The sequence below is a fragment of the Poeciliopsis prolifica genome, unplaced genomic scaffold, assembly GCF_027474105.1.
Source record: "Poeciliopsis prolifica strain line A6 unplaced genomic scaffold, Auburn_PproV2 SCAFFOLD028, whole genome shotgun sequence".
NCBI classification, from domain to species: domain Eukaryota; kingdom Metazoa; phylum Chordata; class Actinopteri; order Cyprinodontiformes; family Poeciliidae; genus Poeciliopsis; species Poeciliopsis prolifica.
In genome coordinates this window covers 1,097,708-1,117,160 of record NW_026562403.1, presented here as the reverse complement: position 1 = coordinate 1,117,160, position 19,453 = coordinate 1,097,708, and the positions used below count along the sequence as shown (strand labels likewise).

The window sequence follows — 19,453 nt, the reverse complement described above, 5'->3', positions numbered from 1 at the left end:
TTGAGATTTTGTCATTTAAGCTTTAGTCAAATGTTGACTTTTTAAATTAATCTCTGATTTCTTTGGAATCTGTTGTGTTTATGGATTAAGAGGAATGGTGTAACCAGATTAAAAATAAGGTGCAAATTTCCTCCAAATACTTGACTTTCTGGGTATTCTTGCTTCTGCATGTATGCAAGCAGTCTGCTTTGTGGATCACTTTTGGAAGAAAAAATGAACACAGTAAGAGCAAAACAGTTGCAAAATATAAAAGAGATTCCACTGCTTTGGCAGTTCTCTACCCTGCAGAGAGCTGAGTTTCAGATCTTCGAAGAAATTGGGGTAAATAATGCATCATTATATACAGCTGCTGACAGATCCCTGGAAAATCAATAAAAAAAAGTATTTGCTGCAGCTGCCTGGATGATGTTGAAAGCTGTCTGTCTTCACTTGTCCTTGAATCATTGTCTTGCCAGGCAAGTCACTTCAGGCTTCAGTCACAAAGGTCAAGTTTTCCAACAAGAACTGCAAGTTTCATTAGACTCAACAATGATGACAAACACTGGAGGTTGTGCATTATTACCTACATATCAAATGCATGTCAGAATTGAATCATTTTAACAGAAAAAAACATATTCTGAAGCCTAAAATTAGGCTTCAGAAAAAAAGGTTTTCTTGTTATTATGGAGCCACCCAAAAAATTTATTTTCAAATAAAACTTAATAATTTGATAGAAAAAAGAAAAAAAAGTGGAAAGGATAGAAAAGCCTGTCCTTTGTTTCCAGAGAAACCAATGCGACTCTTTGATCTTTTCTGCTTTCTGTTTCATTAAGTAAAATCACTTTCTGTTGTTCATTATAATGAGATTCTAACTAAAATAACCACCCAGCATCAGCTTTATTTTTCAAGGTGAAACCAAAGTGTCTCGCTCAACAATGCTAATAATAGTTGTTTTAAACATTTTTCACTTCCCAATAAGCTTTCTTCCTGTAGAATGGTGGACATCAAATTGCATTGAAATGAGCATAGAGCCTTTCCCAGATGTATAGGCAGCCAATGCTTTACAATTGGGGTTGTAGTTACTAGAACTAAAACCAAATAACAGTAAAGATTTGATAAGATTTGAGTTTTCAAAGTCATCAAACCTTTGACAAACTCCAAAAATGAGAAAGTTAAGAATAATTCAGTTCAATTTGGCTTAAGTTGTGTTTGATTTAAATCAAATTTAATGTAGTAATTGTGCATATTTTTTCTTCAAAAACATTTAATGGTGTGGTGAAGACTGTCCAGGATGACAGAATGAACCCCGCCTCTTGCCCAAAATGTTAGCTGGAGATAGGCACCAACACCTCCCGACCCCACTGGGATCCATCCATCCATTTGAAAATGGATGGATGGATTGTGTGGTGAAAACTGGAATCAGAGACAAAATAAAATTACAATAAGTTTTTGTATCACAGTTGGGCCTCGATTTAAAGGCTTTCTGTATACTGAAGTATTTTTTAATTCATTGTTTTACTTTACCAACATGAAGGAAATTAAAAGAAACACATAATTAGCAGCAGTGAGTCTAATCAGAGCAGATAATAACTAGCGAGTAAGTGAACCCAAAACAAGCTTTGGGAGTCTTTGCTGTCCTGTTTTCATGCTGGGAGAGAACCCAAGGGAGGAAAAGCTGTCTGTCTTCTGGTCTAAAGGGTCCCTCTGATGAGGTTCATTACTATAAAACCGAACTGTGAAGCTGTGAAAGTCTTTATCTCAAGAATCCTTGCAGAACACAGTAGGCAAAGCATAGACATTAAAACCAAACCAACATTTTACTTGTTTATTTTAACAAGTTAAGGTCTCTGTGAAGCACAGATGGCTCGGTGAACTGCAGGCTTTCACTTGGAAGGAGGCAAACAAAGACAAGCTATCACACGTTTAATCTCTACAGATTTTCATAAACAAAGAAGTCTAGTTCCAGCGAGATAATAACACCTGCTTGCAGTCGGTATAAAAATAGATTTAGATTACAACAAAAATCGTGTAAAACCTGGTAAAAGTAAAACCGCAAACAGGGTGAGAGCAACATGCAGCCCACTACTAGAATAACTGGAATCAGACAATTTCACCTTGATTGGTCCTGACAAGTACAATTATATTTCTTATAAATAATAAACGTAACATAACCACGATCATGTCACTAACAGTCTTCAATTCCACTGAGTGAAAAAGATTCAAAGTTAAGTATTGTCACTTCATTTAATGTGTCTAAAATTAAAATGAAAGGAGGAACAAAGATGTAAGACGCTGTTTAAAAGAGGAACATCTTATTTTCTGCAATATGTTGAGACATGTTTGCAACTCACTAAAGGTGGCTATATAATTCATTCAAAGCTGAGTAGTTGACTCATGATTCCTTAAAAGTATGCATGTCTCTTGAAAATACAAAAAACTAGTTTTCAATAATGCTTTCTGTATACAACACTGGAAAAAACATCTGACCACAGCACAGAGCTCTGCTGAAATAGTACGCCCCGCCCGGTGTCGAGAAGGGGAGGCGAATGCATCTCTGTAATAAAATGATGCAATTGTCGTAACAGATCTACATCAGCGAGAGCCGATCTCTGGATTTTGGATGATGCATGTGTAACCCTTTAGGCTCTGAGAGACGCTAAGACTTTTAGCAAATAACAGGAAGGATGAACAGAGTTCTGCAAAGTTGCTGTCTTAGACTTTTGAGCTTCAAACCTATGCCTGTCAAGGAACTTGCTGTAATCAGAATATTGTCATTGTAAAGAAAATGTCATAATTCTCCTTTGAAAACACACAGAGCTCTTGTGCTAGCCTCGCTGCTCTGCATTTTATATGGCAACCTAAAATGATAAAGGTAGTTTAAAATATCAATTGTGTAATCATTTTTATTTAAGATTTTGCAGCAGCTGCTCCTGTATAATAGGTCACTACTATTCCTAATATGGAAAAAACTAAGACAGGCTAAAAATAAAAATAAACCCAAATCAAATTATTGATTTTACATAAAGCTACATGATTCATATAGACCTTTTAGTTCACAATTAAATCAAATTGGAAAATCTTCACCTTTGCAATCATTGTCAAAAAAATTATAGTATGTTGCCATTTCTTTGGTACAAATATTTAAATGGGGAAAAAGGAAACATACATTTGCACCTAAATGTCAGATTTTGTAGAAGCCCGGAGGGAGTTTCTCTCCCTGGAGCTTTTTAATCCCACTCTCCATACCTTCCTTTCACTCTAATTCCCATACAGTGTGATCTCTCCGTATTGGATTTTTTAAATGCCTGAAATTTTCCAGTTTTCCAATTTCTGTGCACCACCTTCTACCTTATTGATTCAGTCACACAAGATTGCACAGAACCACACAAGTGAGCGAGCACACGCAAGCACACAGACATTGTAATGATTTCAAAGGAATGATTAGAGACTAGCTTGGTATTTCAGTATCTTGGCTTCATATCTAAGCAACACAAACCCCAGCAGACCTCTCGCGGCCTGTCCTCCATCACACAGATACAGTTCATAAATCCAGGAGACACAGACAAAACATACACTATTTTTTAAGGTGTCTGACTTTCATTTTTAAAAATCTGTTTACGCACATCTGAAACAAAAAAACTGTAGTCATCACCGCTGAAATATCAGTACATGTGCAATCCAAAATAGCACTAGTTACTGGAGCACAAACCAAAAAACAGAAATGGATCTCAACTCTCCATCCAAGCACATCTCTCTCAACCCACTCAGCTCCCAGTTCAGATGTTGCTGCCAAATATTAACCAGCTTCAGTTATGCTGACCTTGATCCATAAACATCAGTGAAGTTCCACATTTCAAAAATAGAGCTGATAGAATCCTGGAGCCATCACATTTTACATTGCAGAGAAGTTTTGGTTATTCCTCCAGCTAACATGAAGAATTGTTTTCCACATGGTGCAGAGACAAAAGAAAAAGATACCCAAGCAGGAGCTAAAAATATGGTAATGTCATCAAGAACTGAATCTGCATGAAAACATATTTCACAACAGATTCCTCAAGTTGTGAGTTATTGTAAGTGTGATTTTATAACTGTCGACAAAGTTCAAATAACTCTAGTGTTTTACCAAAACTATATTCCTTCTGTAATGTGAAGGTCAAACTACTAGGGATATCGATGAGCATGTAGGTCGCTGAATTCCACTATGACTTCCAATTTAACAATTATATAACAACTTCCATATTTAAGAAACCTGAATGACTGGGACAGTAAGTTTATTAGTTTTACATACCCACAATTACTTGAAGGAAAACCTTATATGATTAGATTCTGCACAATCAAATCAGAAAATCAGCAACTGAAGCTAAAAATCCGTTAAGAAATCAATCAGGTAATATCTTGGATCGAATGATTGCTCAGTAACACACTACCCTCTCTATACCATACCATTAGAGATCCAGGGGTCCATTTTAGTTATGACAGCAAATACAAGAACTACAATCATCATCAGTCTTAGATAACAGGTTTGATGCTCCAGAACCAGCTGAAAAAAAAACTCTCACCAGTTTCCAATCATTCCTACAAAGTTTCAAACCTCTCTTGGAAAGTAACACCAAACTTAAACCCAGTTCTTGTTATTTTGATTAATTTCCAAGGCAGCAGATGATTAAAGATGGAGTAAAATTCGGGGGGGGGAATAAAAAGATTCAAGAAGTTAACACAGAAAGCTTGTATAGAAGTCAAAAAGAGGTCAAATGGCTAATTAGGTTGGATGAATTTATACAAATGAGGACATTAGAGTCCCTGAAAACAAACTGTCTTAGTGACATAAATGACTCTTCTAAACTCCTCAACTTGAGATACCTCCGAATCCTCCCCAAAGCCTTTACACCCTCCTATGTGAGATGAAGTGTTTCCTGTCCCATTTCCCTCCCAGCACCCGGGTCATTGATTGATCTTTGGGAACAAGTCAAGGGGGTCTCTGTATCTTAACTATCTTACCGGTGGCTGCTGAGAGTTGAGCGCCCCCCTCTTGGTGGAGCCCCCTCTGGAGCTCAGCCTCTTCCAGGACTCTGAGAAACGCCCCCTGGCGGTGGGACGCCCTGGCCCGGATGCTCCTGACGCAACAGATAAATCATCCCGGGTGGAGAATGCCCTCTCCCTCCTCAACTCTCTGCGCTCGGACCACTTCTTCTTGGATGCCATCGTTGTTCAAATTCAACCGAGGTATGTGGAAAGAAGAGCAGCCACGATTATATGAGGAGGCTGTTCTTGAATCACACTGGTGCCACAGGTGGCATCTCTGCTGAAGTCTCAAGTATTTGTCAGCACTCTGTGTGTCACCCCTATGTTTAGTCCTTGTTTTCACTTAAAAAAGCAACATCAATGTCCAGTCTTGGTTCCTTCTTTATCCTGTTTTTTCCACTGATGTTCACCAGGTCAAATCCATTCCTGCAATCTCCTTGTTGTCCTCGTTGTAATCGTTCTCCAAGGGGAAGAGGAGTCAGAGCGCAAGGTAGGAAAGCAGAAGGTCCTCCCTGCTCCCTGTTGCATGTGCCGTTACTGTGGCTCAGCCGTTGATGCTGTTTTCTCTCGCAGAGAAGGAGAGAGAGAAAAATAGGGAAACATGGCAAAGCACAAAGGGAGGGAGAAAGACAGGAGCAGGGGTGCGATATTCAAATCCGGGTGAAAAGGGGCTTCAAGAAAGAAAAGGTGAGGAATCGAAGCACTGGTTTAAAAAAAAAAAGAGACGTCTGCAGGTGCAGAGAGCATTAAAAAAAGAAGAAAACAAAGAGAGGTACAAGAGTCTTTGGAGTGCCGAGCTCCTGTTGAATTTGATGTTGAGATGGTCTAAGATGACCGAGATTCAGAAACACCTCAATCAGCAAGTCACTCTCTGTGTGTGAACACTGTGCTCTGAATACCACTGCCTCTGAATCTCCATCTCCTCTCTCTCCTGCTTCTCTTGCTCTCTGAGCTTTCATTCACCATGTCACTCCTTCCCCCCTCCTTCTCCCAACAAGGATCCCTCTTTTTTATGTGTTACAGTTCATCAGCTAACCCACCAAACCCTCAATTGCTCTCCCACAACCAGATCAGGTGCTGATCGCAAATATAAAACGACAGTTGTGATCTCTTCTCCTTCCTCCTCTCCTCTTCTACCTCTCACTCAGAGTCTTCACACGTCAAAAACTATGTCATGCTGAGGGATTGTGGAGTTGTCAGAAAATTTCAGTAAAAAGTCTTCATATAATTTGCTACGATAACACCATAAGACACTAAAATGCAACTAGAGACAAGATGGAAACAGAAGAAACACCAGGACAAGATAAAAGAGATCCGATGAAAGCTGGACGTTCGCGGCAACAAGTAAGATAATGGAATGGGATACGGCTTAAGGAGAGGTGACAGTGCCTGAACACTGGGGACATTGTTGCCGTTGCTCAAAGCAACCACTCACCACCTGGGAGTACTCGTGTATTTGTGTTTGTGAGTACGGCTTGACTGGGAATGTGAGAGACAGTGAAAAAGCAAGACAGAGATCCCCCGAAGAATGAGAGCTGGGAGAGTGGGACGAGGGAACAAGTGACAGTTGGAGAGCAGATGAAGGAGAGACTCGTAGAAACAGCCGGCGGGAGCTGAAGCACACAAACAGGCTCTCTAATCGAGCAAAGATAGGCTCCAGGTGTTATTGTCTATTGTTTCGAACAACTCAAAGTCAAGTAATCATCATTTTACATTTAATCTTGAAAGGATCAGAGATAATACCAAGAAAATGTCAGAGATACTTGAGGAGAATCGTGGATAAATAGAAGCCGAAAGATCTGATGGAAAATAATTTAGACATAAAGTGTCTTTAAATGAACCTCCGCCCACCCACTAACCTTTGGTTATTTTTTGGCTTTGATTAAACCGTGCTCTGTGGGATGTTCAAAGCTTGGGTTATCATCATTAGCCTAGCTTTGTTTTAAACAATCTGCCCACACAATAATTATAACTCAAACTTATATAACATATACACTTACTACCAAAACGATTCCCTCACTCACCAAAGCTGGAGGTTGCCAAATTTCTGCAGTCGGTATGTACAGACTCCCAAACCTCCAGATGGCCTACAGATTAGCTCAAGAACTGCTTACAGAGAACTTTGTGGAATGGATTTTCATGGCTGAGCAGCTGCATCCAAACCTTACATCAACCAGGTAAAGTGCAGAGCACTGAGGACATGTTCTTTGGAGTGACGGATAATGCTTCTTTGTCTGGCAAGCTTAGTTCTCCAGGCAGTTGCCAGGACAACTGCACAGGTCTGAATACATTGTGTCAAGTCAGAAGTTGGGTGCAGACGAGAATATGACGTGGGTCATTTGTTCAGGAGCTGGACTCGACCCCTTCGGTCCAGTAAACGAAACTCTTAATGCTTCAGCATTGCAAGATAATCTACACAATTCATAGTTCCCAGCTTTGCATTGAAATAATTTAGTAATGGTTTGCTTCCTGTTCCCACATGACTGCACTCCAGAGCACAAAGCAAGGTTCAAAAGGACTAGTCTGAAAACACAGCCTGCCCTCTCGACCTAACAGAACAACTTTGAGATCAATTAGAGGAGGAATGCCCAGTTCCATTCCACAAGAGTTACAATCCTGCAACTTTTAGATGCTTTGCAAAGACCTGGTAATTAGCCATTCATTTATTTCAGGTGTTATAGAGCAGTGATGCATGTAAAAGTTGGGCACGTCACAGTTAAAGTGCAGCCTGGAAATCAGATCTTCAGGTCCAACATAATAGTCTGACCACCCAAGTTCGCTTCTGAAATAATGGTCGACATTTTCAATCAGCCCACTATTAAACTTTGTGGACAGCTTTCCAGTTTTGTTTCCATTGTTCATTCACATGTCCATCAACTTGTCTGTCTCACATTCAAACAATCAATGCGAGACACCCCAGTGTTTCCTCATGGTGCTGTCATAAATTCCTGTTTTGGATTTTCCCTAAATTCTAGTGTTTTATTGTTCATCTTAAGTAAATACTGTTTATTTTCACCTACTTCTGTCACCTCTGGATTTGGGTCATGGGAAAAGAAAGTCAGACTTGATGAAAACCCTTCAGAATCTACAACAGAACCTGTCCAACATTGCTCATTCAGCATAACACAAGTCAACTTGAATCTCTGTTCTTTATGACAGCTATTCTTGCTTATTATTCCATCTGTCTACAGTATGTTTTTCTGACCTCTTTACCATTCTGTGGCTTCAGACTTTGATCAAATTCGGCACTGGAAAGTCCTCTTACTGATCTTGCTATAACAATTGTGCAGTTTAAATGTTAACCTGCATTTAACCTTGTGCTTTAAGGTTGTCCAAAACTCAATCCCTGATGGATCTGGACTGTCTCCTTGACTTCATAATGCTATTTGTTCACTATTGTTGAACAAATGACTCAGGCTTTTGCAAAACAGCTCCATCTATAGTCAAATTAAAGGACACACAGGTGCACTAATTAGCAGAGTTCTGGAAGAATAAAGAATAAATACAAATGCACATCACACGTTTCACTTCTGTAACAATTTTCAAAATCACATATCCTTTCCCAACCATTTTACAATTTCACATTAGGCATAATTGGTTTACCACATGGCATCTCAACAAAAACACAAAAGTTTGTGGTGTTTCAATAAATGTGATAATAAATATGGGACCATTTATGTAAAAATTACTTCTTTATCAGTTTACATAAACAGTAAACATTAAATATCTAGTATTTAAATTGTTGTCTTACAGCTATACATAAACTGTCAAAGAGAGTGAACTGTGAAAAGTCTCTGTACATCCTTAGAAATGAGCAACACCTAGCAATGCTTCCTGCTCTCACATTAAATGTGGAGTTTTCATATTGTTCTGCAGAATGTTGCACTGCCAGAAGTCAGGCTGACATTCAGCTCAACAACTCTTTGCTCGAATAATTCAGCTTTAATTAAAATGTGAAAACCAAAATAGAATTAGCACAATCAATTAAATATTTTCTGACTATCAAAAAATTGCTTAATTTGTAATTGTTTAATCATGTGCCTTTCCTGACCTTTAACTCATAGCCCCTAAATAAGAAACACAGCTAATTGAATTTGGAGTTTAATTTTCGCAATTGATTTTATGGTCAAATTAAGAGGCTATAGAGTCCTGAGGCCAGTAAATATTTTAATTAAGAACCATAAAGCTTGTGGTAGATCTAATACGAGAATCATATTAAATAGACCTGATAGCTGCTAACAACTGGCTCACGAGATAGAAAAAAGATGCTTTAATTTTCTTCTGCATACAAAAACATTTGCCATAGTAAAGAAAATGTAGATTGTAAAAATAAAGCCCAAACACAAAACGGTAAAATTAAAGAAACATGTTAGCAGCTCCAAAGCTTACGGACGTTTACTACTAAATGAGCAGTGGTAAAAAGCTTTTGGCAACCACTTACAGCACTAATCTTTTCAAATTAATTAATGACAATTCATTCTTTACTATTATGTGTTGACAAGATTTTGCAACACATAACAGTAGCTTCACCGGTTTGCAGTCCCCAAACTTGTAATTTTCCTCTCAGTGCTAATCATCAGCTGAAGTTGATCCAGCTGCTTGTATTTTCACTAAAACTAGGAAAATGGAGCACATCATCCCACTCTGATAGTCCTTAAACTGGCTCTCTGTAGCTCAGAGAATGAACTTTAAAATACTTTTTTTTAGTTCATAAAATCACTGAATGGCTTAGCACCAAAATGCATGATAAATAGTTATTTATCTGCATTTGAAAATGATGTTATATTTTCTACAGTTACTTCATACAATTCTCTGTAGAGCATGTAATTTTGTATTTAAGAACAAATTTAACAGTTTTTCTTTGCTTTCTTGTTTTACTTTTGCGTCTTAAAACAGACACAAAATTATGTCAGTAAAATGTAATTCCATCACCTAAAGTAGTGACTCAGGCTTGCCATTAAATGTTGAGTGTTTGACATTTGACACAAGTAGACACCAGTTTTATTTCATATGCTCCATCCCTGCAGACACGGACATGTAGAAATCTAACAAGTGTGTAAACACATGTGTAAATCTTCAAAGGTATGGGGAAAGATACTTCGGTCAGATGAGACCAAAATTTTATTTTTTGCCCTTCATGGAAGCCACTCTGCCACTCACCATATCTTATCACTCCAAGAACAACATACCGACAATGAAACTTGCTGTGGGGATGTTTTTCCAGCAGCAGGGATTGTGATATGAATCTGAGTAAAAGGGAAGATGGATACTAAATACAGGAAGACACAATATCACTGTTCACCAGTAGAAACCATCTAATTTGAAGGAGCTGGAGCAGTTTTGTCTTGAGGAATGGGTAAAAATACTCATGGCAAGATGTGGCATGCTCATATAGAGACCTATCCAAAGTGACTTGCAGCTGTAATTCCTGCAATAGGTGGGAGTTTCTTCTTGCTATGGTAACCAGAGAATGAAAATGTCCACCTAAAGACCTCTTTGAAAATCTTACGATATTTAAAGTTTAGACTGTGCATGATCTGCGATTGATGAAGCAAAAACCAGCTCATCCGCTTATTTAATCAAAGTCCTATCTATATAGTGTCATGTGGTTGCCCTAGTTACTATCCTGAAGCTGCATTACAGCTCTACAATGTACAAAGCATTTTATGCACCCATATTGCATTTCTCACAATTTATGTGCTATAAAAACACTACTCTCCATATGCACAAATTACTTGCAATCATTGCTTGTACTATTTTCAATCTGCTACAGTATCTGCAAAGTTATTGTTAAATGTAATGTGTGGTAGAGTTTAATAGACTGTGAAAAATTTTAAAGCAACAACTTGACAACTTCATAAATGCATTCAGTTGAAAAAACAGTATAAATGGACCTAGCTTTGAGAGAATGCCAAGTTAATGTCCAATGCCTGAAGAAACAACATTTGAATTGTTACCCAAACAATATCCAAGAACTGTTTTTTTTATGACGTTTTCAAACCAAAGAGGATCTGAACACAAAGACATCTGCACATCTAAAATATCAAAGATTTAAAAACAATGCCACACCGGAGGGAATTTGGTAGTGTTATTGTTATTCCAGACATCTTTAAAAACGCTGCAAATGGTGAAGAAATTATTCTCCTGCTTCAAGTGCAATTTTCATGCACACACACCTCAGGTTCTTTTCTTTAACTGGATAGTTCAATTTCTCAGGCATAAATCTTTTTTTGGGGGGGGTGGGGGGGTTGTAATAAAAATATATATATACCTGTAGAAGCCAGCTTTTTTATCAGATGGTGCAATGTTTGCACAAATAAATTTGTCAGCACACCCAGCATTCACTCTACCAGTAAAATGTTCCTTGTGCAGGTGGGGGGCAAAAAATCATTTTACACAGGGCCAAAAGCAGCAATCAACCTTTCATGATGACGACAGTGAACAAGCCAAAGCATTACACTAACAAATTATGGTCTGAGAACTTGATATAAGTGATCTGAGGTCAAATTTATCAGGGTGACTTTTTATTTTGATACCTTTTCCCTTCATAATTGTACGAAATACCGGTAGCAGCATTGTTGAAATCTGCAACTTAATATTGGGCAAAAACAGAGTTATTGTGCTTCTCCATTTGAATAACATTACACATAAGGAATGTCTGTTTGGATGTTCTTCACTGACAGTGTTAATAGTATTCACATAATTCAGCTACTTATTTTCCCTATTTTTCATAGGTGGTGGTCAGAGAGCCTGGTGGCACCGACTGACTGCATGTTGAATCCATTCAGGTTTGTTAGGATTTTGAAATTTTAATTTTCCAACCACTGGGTTGCTTGGTTAGAAGAAAGCTACAGAAATATGCTTCTGGACGACACTACCATGACAATTTGGGAGGGCCATCTTTTTTCTAGAATATGAAATCAGACACATCTTAGTAAGATTACCTATTATTCTTTTCAAGTTATTTATATTTTAATCTATTTAAATTACATTGACACAAATATGGTCACTACATCCAAGTATTACCAACAACACGACAATGATGAAAATTTTGTTGAACACCATCATTTTCTCTCTTCTGTAGTGTCTGTAAGGACATGATCCAATAATTAAATCTGTTTCAACTATTTTCACATGTAAATTTAAACAGGATAAAAACAAAAGAATCACTATATTATTATGTTTAGTTATCAACATAATATTAAAATGGCTGAGATTAACACAATATTGGAAACTAAGCCTTCATGGAAGCTTTATGTGGGTGTGAAGCCTCAAAGAAGTGACTTAGTTTGCTTATGCCTCGGGCCGGCTGTAGATTCAGACCTATCAACAATCAGTGCCAGAGTGCCAAACTGCAAAATGTCCACAAAGCGTGCCAGCTCTGAGGCTGGACATCTGTGGCAAGCGTGTTTCATATGGCTCCACGGCAGGATCAGATTGAGAGCTAACTGGATAATTTTGTTATGGGTAACTAGCTGGCTACGCATAGAAGCAGGTCCGTGAGAAATGAGGCCAGGGAGCTGGAAGACACTGAGCAGGATTACTGCTGCAACCCTGACTTTCCTCAAGTCAAGCTTTGCAGGAGGTAGAGGGATCCTACAGAAAGATAGCTCCATGGCTGGATCAAGCTGTCAACCGGTTAATGGCTGGAGGCAAGTGGCTGTGGTGGCTGTTCGACTGAAATATTCAAAAAGATTGACATCTACCGGGTCCATGCTTTTTAAACCTTCAGGCTTTAGCTCCTAAAGAAGCAGTCAGCTATACATTGGAGGCATCTGTGGTTCATAGAAAATGTCTTATGGAAACAGTTTAAAATACAACATGAAAAAATGACTGTGGTTTGCTGAACAGAGAGCCAAGTATAAAAAGATACAAAAATGGCAACGGGGAACAAAATATCTTACATAAAGGAAAGGAGCTAGCAGGGGAGTAAACATGGATTCAAAAAGCTAAAAAGTAACAGCAGGCGTATTAACCAAAGGACACTGAGAGACTAATGACAGCTGGAGAAACAAAAAACTAAATGCCTTAATAAGACACACATGGATGATGTCAGGGAAAATTAAAGGCCTAAAGAAGACGCAGACAGGAAAAAAAAAAAGATGCAGTCCGAGCAGTTCAACTTGAATCATAGGTTTTGGCTTACGATCAGATCATTTTTGTATTTTTATTGTAAATTTTAAAATACTTGAAGTCAATTTCATCTATGATCTCCAGGTAAAATATATATCCGAAATGCCACAAATGTCTCCCTTAGACAGATGGTGTGCTGTGACCTACCTTAATCTCTGTGCACAGCGGGGTCAGGGCTCTTCTCGTGTGGGATTTTCTTGTCATTTTATTCTAGAGGGAAAGACAAACACGAAATGTAAATCTTTATTGCCCTTCTAATGTGAACAAGACATGCAATGCATCCCAGAGTCCCTCAATCTAAATAAAATTAAATTCAGTGAAAACAATTTATAGGTTCGATCTTTTTTTTTTTGTATCTACTGCTTCAGTCGTCTACTTGTTGCAAAAGTCAGGATTTCCTACAATTATCTGCTCTGTTTCTCAGCGCCGGTGCTCTAACACCTCATTTAGAGTACTTTAAGACATGCCAAACTTATAATTCCAATTAATGGGAGACATAACAAGAACACTGACAATGTGTGAGAGTCAAGGCTCAAAGAAGTTCAAGACAGCAGCAAAGAATAACTAATTTACTTTCTTTAAAAGTATGAATAATTGTTCCCATCACATGTTCAAATCAAAGAGCAAGAGAGCGCCTCACTGAAGATAAAGGTCTTTTCCCAACCTGCTTATGTGCTATATGAATATCTTGTTTCTTTTCCTTCCTTCATTAAATGCTCCTGAAACGGAGGCAAACAGTAATATGTAGCTAAGCTATCTATGCTTAATGGTTGATGATCTCACGCAGTCTACATGCCTCTCTTGGAGAAAACTGTGTTACAAATTGACACTCTTGTCTTTTTCTCTCGCTTGCCTTTATTTCTTTGAAAACCCAACTTTATCACTTTTCTTCAATTTTAACTAACTAAGTTTGCATTGTCATCCCCACGTCATTAGTCAAGAAACAATCTATTGGTGAAATAACCAATTCAGCATCTTCAGGTAGTCAGCTGACATCATCATATGAGAATGACCAATTGCAGCAACCCCACATCATCCCCACAGACTGCTACAGTAGACACTAGTCATTATGGGTAAAGTGCTTCAATTGTCTACCTTCTTGCTCTAATGCACTCAACCCTCTGGAACAGAGGAAATCTGGACTCATGAGATCACATGTCCTAACTTATTGCTCCAGAGTCCAGTGTTTATGATCCCTTGCAAAGTGTAGATTTATTTCTCCGGTTGGATTTCTCTCTTTTGGCTACACGTCTCTTACTTTCATTGTTAAACATATCCTTGAGTTCAGCAGTCATTTGTCACCAAACACTGAAGTAATCACTGGTCACGGTCATTCAGGGTCTTCTTCTGATCACATTTCTTCCTCTGAAGAGGTGGTCTTCAAACTGCATTGATCAAGGTCTAGAGTCTTGCCACTGTTTGGTGAGCCCATTGTCCTTCCCACTTTAACTAATTGGTTAAACTGCCTCACTTGCATGCAGTGAAGCTCTACAGAGCCATGCTAATGATGCTAATGGAGCCAGGTGTGCTGAAGCAGAGACATCTATCAATTGCCAGATAGACAGCCTTGAGGAATGCAGCTTGAGACCACTCCTCAATTTCCCACTGTTCCAGATTTTAATAATGCTTTACATAGTTATCAACTTCATGATAGTATCTTCTGCAATCTAATTAGATGTTTTCTCTGCTTTAGGGACGCCAATGATTTGCCTCTTCTTAAACAGACCATCTTCTCAATGACTATAGGTTGTCCATGTGGCTGTCCAATGAGAAGATGTTCATTGCATCAGCTGAGATTAAGTAACTTCCATGAACTATCCAATAGGAAGCTCACAAATACTTACATGCATGTGTCAATATTTTTTGGCAAGGCAGTACTTAACCTCACGTTGTGCCAGCTTTCTTTTAAGACTTAGATGGACTGTGTAATACTTCAGCCTATTTCTTGTCACGTTTTCTCTTGAGTTTCTTCAATGACGTTAGACTTAAATAAACAAATATAGCTGCTGGTTGAGGACTTTTGAATTAAAGGTTGAGTTGTTTTTTTTTTTTGTTTTTGTTTTTTTGCAGCAGCAGCAGACTGAGGTCAGAGTCCAGGCCTCTTGGCTGCAACTTCACTCATTTTCTTGTTTTCTTTCACTTTGTCACCTTTATCCCCAGCTATTGTTAAATAAAGTCCACCTTTACCAGAAAAATATATATTTACAAAACTACAAATCCAGAAGGGAAATTCGTATATCAAAATCACAGGCCTTGTACTTTTTCTCCTTAAAACTAAACCAGATGTAGCATGCGATGAAAATTAGGTACTAAAGTCATCAGTACAGTGTTTTCATATATTTGTAATCCAAATTGAGTGACAAACAAACAGCACATTTATTTCAACAGCCTTTCGCAGCTGGCTGTGTTTACCCGACTGATCATTAGCCAGGGTCTCCCCTCATATGAACGCTAATTACTGTTTCCTCTCTGTGCGACAGAAAGGTTGGCGATGCATTTTTAAGCAGGCTGATACCATCAATTATTCACATGCAGCATTCACAGACAATATGTGTGGCAGTCTTTGCCAGATTTGGTCAGTTTGTTAAAAGTATGTTTGCTTCATGTTGTCAGGTCCAGGCTTACAGATATTCGGTGAAGGGAAGAGGAGCGGGGCCGGGTCACAATTTATTGCAGGAGGAAATTAAGCAAGACGATCTCGTAGTACGGACAAGAATCTATAAACAGAGCAGTAAATGCACGTAATCTACAACATTTTAGCCATTTTGTTTTCTTTTTTGCTGCTTCCTGCTGGGAAACTCAACAAGCTGTCAGGCTGTAGCAGCAGACGAGCCAACAGCAGACGCGGCTCTCCTGTTAGAAAGTGCCACCAAAACTGTCAAATTACAGCTGAAACTCCCACACATCTCCCTGGCTGTTTGATAACAGCTTAAATGACAGTCAGCAAAACCCATGGCACTGTCAATATGCTTAGTGCATTTGACTTGTGACTGTCGAGCATTTGTGCGTGCATGTGTGCATTTTGTTTTTGTTTTTTTCACTCAGGTTTCCATCTAAAAGGTACTCTAATGAGGAACAGTTTGTCTGCATAAAAAGACATATCAGCAAGGAAACTAATGATCTAATCACTAAATAAATGCTCAAAATTACTCTTACTGCAATGACCATCTCAGCTCAAGCAAGAACTAATCAAGTTACAATAGACTTGTTTGGGGATCTACAAAAAAACTATATAAGGGACTGAACATAGCAATAAATAGATTTATTAAAGTGAAAAAAAAAAACTATGAGGTTAATATTTTTAGGGGACAGGCAATATCTTAGAGGGTTTTTTTTTTGCCAGGGGGATTGTGCTAAATTCATATTTTACCAAAGGGAACTGAAATGGAACGAGCTGTGGTGGATGATTTATACATAAAGAGCATATGGTTACTTCAGTGTCCAACGACCAACAGATGGACTGGCATTGCAAAAAAAAGTTGAAGGAAGATGAATAATGATTTATTTAGCACAGTAGAAGTCAAACAGTTTTCAGCATTAATAATATTCTACTGCTTTAATTTCAGTATTGCTCTCATTTTGCTGTTTGTTCACCACTGTGCTGTCTTAAAATCGTCATTATTCCCATTTTTATTCTTATCTAATCTATGCTCTGTCTCCAAGCAGTTTAAATTCAAAATGGCTCATGTCTTACCACTCTGGAAGTGCCACCAGATCCTTTTTGGGGGATGCTGTCTTCCTCTTTCTACGTCACTTGAGTCCTAAACCTCTAGAGTGTCTTCTGATCAAAGTTCCGTCCTTTTTCTGAATGCAGCCGTATTGAGCAGAAGAGCCAGATGAATGAAAGGGGAGAGGAATGGCAGGTGTAATGAGATGGTTGACTCCAGGAGTCAGAAGCCACAGGTGGGCAAGGCATCCCTCTGCTACTGGAGGCGTGTTGGAGGATAGGGCATGACGCAGTCCATGGATGTGTGCATTCACGTGCGTGTGTGTGAGAGAGACAATGTTAGTCTTTATTACAAGACTGACATTGTCATGTAGGTCCATGAGGAGAACTTGTAAGAGGATGCAGATTGTCCATTTACTCTTTCATAACTAGATTAGCGTAAAAATTGGCTAATTGACTGTTTTCAATTGTTTAAATAAATTATGTGAAGTCATATCTATGACTGGGACTAAAAAATTATTAGAAAAAATATGGTTGAAGAACAAAGAAAGTTTTTGTTTATATCCCGTATGCAAAAATTAAAAACAAAAACCTTTCTCAGTTAACTGAGTTAGAAAAAATAAGCTTAAGCAATTGTGTCCCTTTTTCTCCAATAATGAGGCACTTCTCCTTTAATCTTTCCTCTTGATTTATCAGCCATCTTCTCAGGAAAGACCTGTTGATGCAGATCCAGTTTCTATCCAGTCCCGATGAGCTGTCTGGTTGATGGAGCATCACCAACAGAAGCACCTGAGTCACATTTACTCTGAGGAGCTGAAGTGTGGGAAACTCAAGTGTACTCGCGTGTGTGCGTGTGTGTGCGTGTGTGTGTGTGCGTGCGTGTGTGTGTGTGTGGCACCACAGTGATCCAGAGCCTTTGAGCATCTCAGTGTGCCAGGTTGCTAGGTGAGGATGTCACGACGCCCACCCCAATTCCCCCCGTGCTTGCACACTCATGGTGCACAGTTTGAAGGGAAGAGGGGTTAATGATAGCAAATAAAAAAAGTAAACAGCGGGTGGCTAATGAGAGCAAATTTAGATCTGTGCAGCGTTATGAATTAATGAAGAGATCACTTTGACGCCAAAGCAACAGAGGGGAGGAATTGTCTTTTGAGACAACATTGAGAGGGGCCCTGTTAAGCATCAGATTACTTTAGAGTCCTGAGATGCTTCTTTGCTGCCTGGAAACATAAGCACGACTTTACATCTCATTTAGCTCATTGGTATCCACTCTGAATAAATATACGTCTCCTTTTTTCATAAACAAATTACTTTTATATTCTCAGTTTTCCTTGCAACTTTTCTTTCATTTTTTTTTAAATCATCTCTGTTCCCCTGCATCTTTTATTCTCTTAACCTTTGTCTCACCGTTCATTGTGGCCGGCCTACGTTGATGCCTCTCTGAGTGCGTGAATCCAATCGTAGGCAGGAACATCAGGTGACATCTGGTTCTGCTGAATTTATGCCATGACATCAAGCAGCCTGGGGCACTCTCATATTTGCTCCCCTAAAGACCTCATGTATTTTAGCTTTATTGTCACATCTAAATGTTTCAGCTCATCGAACACATTTTAATGTTAGAACAAAAGAATCTGATGCAAAAAGTGACTTTCGACTGATATCATTTAAATAAAATATTCTCGCCATGTTTCATTGTCTGTTTGACATTCCCTTTCTGTAATGCTTTGTTCGCTTTAAAGCCAAATGTAACTCTAAACGCACCTTTGAAAAGTTCTCATGTCTCTTTAGTATAAAGAATATTTTCTCAAAAGACAGGAATCATTTCAACAGTATCTCTTTTGGCAAGGAGAATCTTTTCCAGCCATTTAAAGTATTAGTTTCCAAATAATGTTTATAAAGTTTCAGAGCCAAAAAATGAATAATTTGAAGATGGGAAATGGGTACTGTACAAGACCCCATCATGGTCACTGCTTGTTTTATGCTTACACTAATTTCATGTGAATAATTTGATGGTGGTCAAAATTACCTTTTAAAATACTTGTCACTGACTCTGCTTGATCTGCTATTTTAACTCAAATTTTGAGTTGATTAATACCATATTGGTAGGTTAACTCTACATATTCTCTGGCTTCAAAGAAGGGAAATTCTTAAAATGGCTTCTGTCCTTAATATTTGGAAAGATGGATGCTTCTGCTGATCCTAGGTTGTTTTATTTTTAATTCATTAATCTGCCTTGCAGACTGAGGAAAACATTGTCAGGATTTATTTTAGCTATGAAGTGAGATGCCTATAGAGCGGTCAGACTCTATAGGCACCTGGGTGCTTTTTCTGGAGAGCACTGATTATCTTGACTTCGTAATCACACTGTGAGTCTCGGCTTGATTTCTTTTAAAAGGCCATTCTGTTTCGCTGGAGGGATTAACCTCATTGGAGACTGAAGCTTACATGATTGCCACCATGATAATCATCATTTTCATAGTCATCATTGTGATGATCCTCACACACTGATGGCTTTATGCTCAGATGAACATAGCATTGCCCCATGACAACAGATTTAGCCAATGGACAGTAGCGTGGAAAGCTTTTGGAAGGATCCTCCAAAGTAATCCAAAACAGTAACAATGTTGAGAGCATCGCATTCAAGCATTATTA

General features: G+C 38.5%; 1 protein-coding gene across 1 annotated transcript in view; it reads right to left on the bottom strand.

Moving 5' to 3' along the window:
- trpm3 (transient receptor potential cation channel, subfamily M, member 3) overlaps positions 1-5,606 on the bottom strand; it is a 131,965-nt gene extending 126,359 nt beyond the window's left edge. The window contains exon 1 of the mRNA XM_055049273.1: positions 4,978-5,606. Within this exon, the coding sequence (XP_054905248.1) occupies positions 4,978-5,181 (204 nt within the window). The 5' untranslated portion in view covers positions 5,182-5,606. The remainder of the gene's footprint in view (positions 1-4,977) is intronic.
- Between the last annotated feature and the right edge of the window lie 13,847 nt (positions 5,607-19,453).